The sequence below is a fragment of the Podarcis cretensis genome, assembly GCF_951804945.1.
Source record: "Podarcis cretensis genome assembly, chromosome: 9".
In the NCBI taxonomy this organism is placed as follows: Eukaryota; Metazoa; Chordata; class Lepidosauria; order Squamata; family Lacertidae; genus Podarcis; species Podarcis cretensis.
Window position 1 is genome coordinate 70234185 of NC_137178.1, and position 6191 is coordinate 70240375.

General features: G+C 48.5%; 1 protein-coding gene across 3 annotated transcripts in view; it reads right to left on the reverse strand.

Moving 5' to 3' along the window:
- Positions 1-5797, reverse strand: part of KCNIP4 (potassium voltage-gated channel interacting protein 4) — a 447477-nt gene extending 441680 nt beyond the window's left edge. Inside the window, exon 1 of one of the 3 annotated variants that reach the window (XM_079989856.1) lies at positions 5298-5797. In XM_079989856.1, the coding sequence (XP_079845982.1) occupies positions 5298-5358 (61 nt within the window). In that variant the 5' untranslated portion in view covers positions 5359-5797. The remainder of the gene's footprint in view (positions 1-5297) is intronic. The other 2 variants (XM_079989860.1, XM_079989865.1) reach the window with 2 other exon arrangements.
- Between the last annotated feature and the right edge of the window lie 394 nt (positions 5798-6191).

Here is a 6191-nt window from a genome sequence, read left to right on the forward strand (position 1 = left end):
CCAAGGGAGCCAGCATTTGTCCACAGACAGCTTCTGGGTCATGTGGCTAGCATGACTAAGCCACTTCTGGCGAACCAGAGCAGCGCACGGAAATGCCGTTTACCTTCCCGCTGGAGCGGTACCTATTTATCTACTTGCACTTTGATGTGCTTTTGAACTGCTAGGTTGGCAGGAGCAGGGACTGAGCAACAGGAGCTCACCCCATTGTGGGGATTCGAACCACCGGCCTTCTGATCGGCAAGTCCTAGGCTCTGTGATTTAACCCACAGTGCCACCCGCGTCTCACACGCCTAGGGTGTTTTAAAAGCACTTGCCAGTCCCTTAATTTTCAAAAGACGGTTTCCATGTAGAGAGCTACTGGTGCTCTCTGCTCAGGCCTGGTGACTTGGGGCCAGCAGAAGACCTTTGGCAAACTAAGAGAAAAACAGGGGTCACTAAACAAAGGCATGCACAAAAATGCTTAAAACAACAGTTGCCAAAGAAGTAAGATCACACACTCAAATAGCTACTTCTTAAAATTCAGATGAGCCCTACTCCTTACTCTTTCAACATACAGAACATAAAGGTAAAGGTAAAGGTACCCCTGCCCGTACGGGCCAGTCTTGACAGACTCTGGGGTTGTGCGCCCATCTCACTTAAGAGGCCAGGGGCCAGCGCTGACCGGAGACACTTCCGGGTCACGTGGCCAGCGTGACATCGCTGCTCTGGCCAGAGCCAGAGCCGCACACGGAAACGCCGTTTACCTTCCCGCTGGTAAGCGGTCCCTATTTATCTACTTGCACCCGGAGGTGCTTTCGAACTGCTAGGTTGGCAGGCGCTGGGACCGAGCAGCGGGAGCGCACCCCGCCGCAGGGATTCGAACCGCCGACCTTTCGATCGGCAAGCCCTAGGCGCTGAGGCTTTAACCCACAGCGCCACCTGCGTCCCTATACAGAACATACAGAAATGTAAAAAAAAGTGAAGGACCTCTGGCAACTATGGGGTTGTGGCACTCATCTCACTTTCAGGCCAAGGGAGCAAACATTTGTCCACAGACAGCTTTCCGGGTCATGTGGCCAGCAGGACTAAACTGCTTCTGGAGCAATGGAACACTGTGACAGAAACCAGAGTGCATGGAAACGCAGTTTACCTTCCTGCCAGAGCTGTACCTACCATCTTTTTCACTCCATAAGGTGGGGGGCATTCAAGAAAAAAAAAATGTGGCTTTTGTGGGAGGTGGGGGAAGTGAGAGAGCCTCGCTCTGTCCCTTCCTCCACCTCCCGCAAAAGCCAGGGATAGCCGCGCGAAGCCTCCCCAGGGCAGCAGATGAAGGCTCCCCGCTGCCCTGCAGAGGCTTCGCAGGCTACCCCAGAGATGCTCGACCCAAAGAGCAGGTCGGGGAGCAGCGGAAAGTCTGTGCGCAGCCTTCCCACTGCTCCCCGGGGCTGGCAGTGGGGGAAGCACGGCTTTCCTCCACCGCCAGCCCCACAAGCTCGGGGAGCAGCCTTTCTGCTGCTCCCCTACCTGCTCTTTGGGGAAAGCCACCGCCAGCCCCAAATAGCAGGGTCGGGGAGCAGTGGAAAGGCTGCGCGCAGCCTTCCTGCTGCTCCCAGAGCTTGTCAGGGCTGGCAAGGGAAGCTCAGGTCCCCCCCCCCAGCCCCAGGGACCACACATTCACTCCATAAGACGCACAGACATTTCCCCTTAGATTTTAAGAGGGAAAAGGTGCGTCTTATGGAGCAAAAAATATGGTATGCATCTACCCGCATTTTTGGTGTGCTTTCAAACTGCTAGGTTGGGAGGAGCTGGGACAGAGCAATGGGAACTCGCCCCATTACGGGGATTCGAACCGCTGACCTTCTGATCAGCAAGCCCAAGAGGCTCAGTGGTTTAGACCACAGCGCCACCCACATCCCCATACAGAAATGTACATCCATTTTAATAGGGATCATGTTATGGGTCTTAAAACATTTCTAAATCATTAATTAAAGTGAAATAATTAATTAAAGTGGAACTACACAATTCACAGACAGGTTCACCTTTATAGTTGCCAGCTTTCTTTCATGACAGGCCTTCACAGCAGCCTGGCACATATAGCAGGTGAAGCTGTTCCTGGCACGTTGATAAACCAACAAGAAAAGCTACATCAACTCCTTTCCTGCATTTCAAGCTGCTGCGAAAAATTCCAGAGCCCTGGTAGGAATAGAAGCTGACAACCCTACCTATGACACTTTGAGGTGAGACTCTGTCATGGGACACCTTCAGCAGTGCCACGAATGCGCATCATCCCAGCAACACTAAATGAGTTAAAACTGACCACTTCAAGACATCCATTGCTGTTTAAAGAGCAGGCAGAGTCCGCAGCTCCTCTGTTGTTTATGAATCTGCATTCAAGGCCAATGCACCTCGCTACACTGGCAGAACCTAACAGTTTTACAGTTCCAAGGGCAGAGAAATAACAACCTGTTTCTGCAAGCTATATTTTATATTGGTGGCATCCAAACCCCTGCTTATGTGAGTGGGAAGCATTTTCTGATCGCTGATCCACCCTCCATCAGGAGGCTCCTTCTAACTGTCTCCCTCCTTTATTTAAGACACACACTCACGTAGTTGTCATGCCATCACCCGCTTGTATTTTAATGAACAGCTCACATTTGAGGATTTCCACCCAAACCAATTTGTTACAGCAGCAGTTTTTTAATTATTATTTTTTTTAGCAGAACTTCCTCTTTGCCTTGCAGAGTTTTAGCAGGGGGAACTTCTTCTGGCATAGAAATATAGGCTACGTACACAAGACATTTTATTCTCAAAACAAAAAAGACTAGGTTCTTGGTGTGTTTTTTCCTATGTTGTCCTAGATGGACACACTGTGGGGTAACACAGAATCAATTTGAAAGCAAATTAAAACAGATGAAGCAGTCCTGGCCATTGGGGCCTGTATCTGCACCTGCCCAATGGCATTGCAGGTGGGGATATACCAATATCTCAAAGGCCACTTCCTTCCTCATTCAGCTGGGGCATAGGAAAAGGCATGGATAACCTACTAAAGAGAAAGTTTTCAAATGTGCATCCACTGATCACACTCACCCTTGTGGAAGACAGACACCTAGCATCAATCTAGCATGAAAGCAGCATGTTGTGGATTGAGCATGAATGATTCTGGCTTGGGGATAAATTACATTTTTTTTCTGCTACAAATGGGATACCCAGCCATTGCTAGATTTCTGGGACCTCCAGAAGCAGAGCCAGGGAGAGCTGACAACTAAGTCTAGACCAGGGTTTCCCAAACTTGGGTCTCCAACTGTTTTTAGACTACAACATCCATCATCCTTAGCTAGCAGGACCAGTGCTCAGGGATGATGGGAATTGTAGACCCAAAAAAGGTGGAGACCCAAGTTTGGGAAACCCTGGTCTAGACCATGTTATCTTCACACTCGGGCACTTTTAACCCAAACATGCATTTGGGGCTCCATTTCTTAATCTTTTACTCTACATTTGCATGGCGGTGTGCTCCTATACCCACCTTAGATCAGGTCGCAATCCCCCAGTGGTCTGAACAACTTTCAAGATGCCTTGCCATTTCAAAACAAAAAATTGGTTTGCGGGCTATGAGGGCAGCAACTGGTGTGTTTTTCAATATCTTAATCATGATTTTTGGAAAAATAAAATGCATGGTGTTCTTCAGTTTGTCATACCAGTATGAAAACTTTAGTGGTTGTGGTGTTTAATAAGGAGTTCAATGCCCACGAGGCATTAGCAACCTGTTTTGATTCATATAAATACATATATATACCTATGGTTATACTGTGACTGCAACAAACTCCTTGACTTAACAAAATTTATATAACACTTGTTTGTAATAAAACCGCTAAGCGGGTTTGCAAGAGGTCTTAAAATTATCAACAAGAAATAGTTAAAACGTTTAAAAATAATTAAAATTAGTTGTTTTTTAACAGTAAAATATATTTAAACATGTCAACATTGACATGTCTGGGTGAGCTTGATATCCTCGTTTCATCTCTAAACTCAGCATCCGTCATGGGATACCCTCAACTACAACATTCTGTCCGTGGCAACAAGGACCCAGACTCTAATTAGGTGAAAAGGGAACATTTCCGCTGTTGTGTCTTCTCCTGTTGCAAGACACTGCTATTGAAAACACAACTCTGGAAGAAATTCTGCCTTTTGTGCAACTTTTAATAGCCATCTGAGGTCTGGACCCATGACACCCTAAGAGCCACAGTAAGACATAACGCTCCAACTGCTTCCTTACCAAGATCCAAAACAAAAATGCTTCCTTTAAGACTGCAAAACTCAGTTACAAAAACAAAGCCCACACCCAGCTCAAAGTTAGTTAGTTTAAGATTGCAGACTAGGTGGTTCAATGCAGACAGTTGCCACTAGGTAAACAGCCATTTTTATTTGATCTAACTGCCAAGTAAACATGCTTAGAATCAGGTTGTAAATTAAGAGTTACCAGTTTCTAAACAGCCCACTCCCACTCAGGTTCAGGAGCCTATCCTGCAGAAATTTAGCAGGAGAAGCTCTTCCTGAACTTCGTTCCAGAAAAATAACACCTATTGAATTTCTGCACGCCAGCCAACAACTTTCATTTTAAATGAAGTAGAAGAAGTTGATCATGACAGGGGCAAGCCAAGGAGAAGGGAGATTTGGCATTATTCTAAATGGCATCATTCTGAAAGGGCAGGTTGCAGGATTGCAAGCAGGGGAAAGTATCCAAATAAGTTTTACTCAGAGTAAACCCAATGAAATTAAGGAACCTAAGTCAGCTCCATTAACGTCAATGGGTCTACGACCAGCGCTAGAGACACCCCAACATCTTTCTTTCGCCCTCCTACCATCCCTTGAGTGTTTACTCCGAAGTAAACCCCGCTGCTTTCCATTCAGATGTTATATCCCCTAATAAACGAGAAACCCAACTTGCTTATGACTCATCCCGAGGGGTGACTGATCAAGTTCTTCAAACGTGAGATAGCAACAGGGCTATAAAGGGAAACAGATGTAGAGCATGTTGGCATTCCAATATATTAGGTCCTCTTTCCTTCATTTCAAGGAAAAAAGTCAGTACCAGCAAGGTTGGAGGAGGAAAAACATACGTTCACACACACACACACACACACACACACACGCCAGCAGGATTTGGCACTGCTGCCATGCGACCCTCGAGCACTGCATCTGCTTGCAAACCAAACGCACAAATATTTGCAAAAAGCGCATGCAAAAGGCAGGCAAAAAGCCTGTCGTAATAGCCCCAAACCGGACTGGGAAAAGCCCCGTGCTGCGCTTTGCAGCCCTACCGCCTGCGGAGCTCGCTTCCTCCAGCTGAGCAGAGATGCTGGCCACTCTCCGGGCGTTCATGGCTGGCGGCGGCGTTGGAAGCGCCCGGCGCGCAACGGGCAGACGGAGGAGCAGCGAGCAGGCGGGTCCCGCGTCGGCTGGAGCCTCTGTGTGAGAAGATTCCAGGGCAGCGTCTCTATCTCGGCAACCCCCACCTTTTTTTGGGGGGGGGATGGGGAGGGCATGCGGCGGGAGCACTCACAAGGGAGCTTCCTCCGTTCACCTCGCCGCGCGCAAAAACCTCCTGCCCACCCCCAGCTGCTGATTCACTTGCGCAAGGGGCGAGATCCGTGGAAGGGGAAAGGAAACACGGGGGAAGTGGCTAGGCAGAGAGGCTAGGAGGATCCTAACCAGCCGAGGAGTGTGTGGGTTTTTACTCGGAAGTAAAGCCCCGCAGGACTTAACTTCGCAATCCTCCAGAACGGCGTCCGGAGTTGGTGCGCGCAGAGGAGTGGGCCCCAAGGCTGCGACGCTTACTCGGAAGCAGGAGCGCTTGAAGGAGCGAGTGGTGGCAAGCCTGAATCCCCTTTCCTGAAAGGAAGCCCGGTGATTTTAGCGGAGCTGTGGGATCATCGAGCTAACACCTCAGCCAGAAAAATCAAGACCCCCATTCATTCCTCCCTCCCTCCTTCCTTGTCTGTCGCGCATCAGATCCACCTTCTTCTGCTGGCTACTGTGGTTTTAACAGCTGTGTGACAGGTAGACATCCCACTGGTGCACCTTTCCCGCTTCCAAAATTGCAGGGTGGCAGGTTGCACCTGTTGACTTTCTATTGGAGAAATCAAGTTGTTTGTAACAATGGCACAACAGGCAAAAATTCAACTGGTCTCGATTTTTTTCACAAACCAGAGATA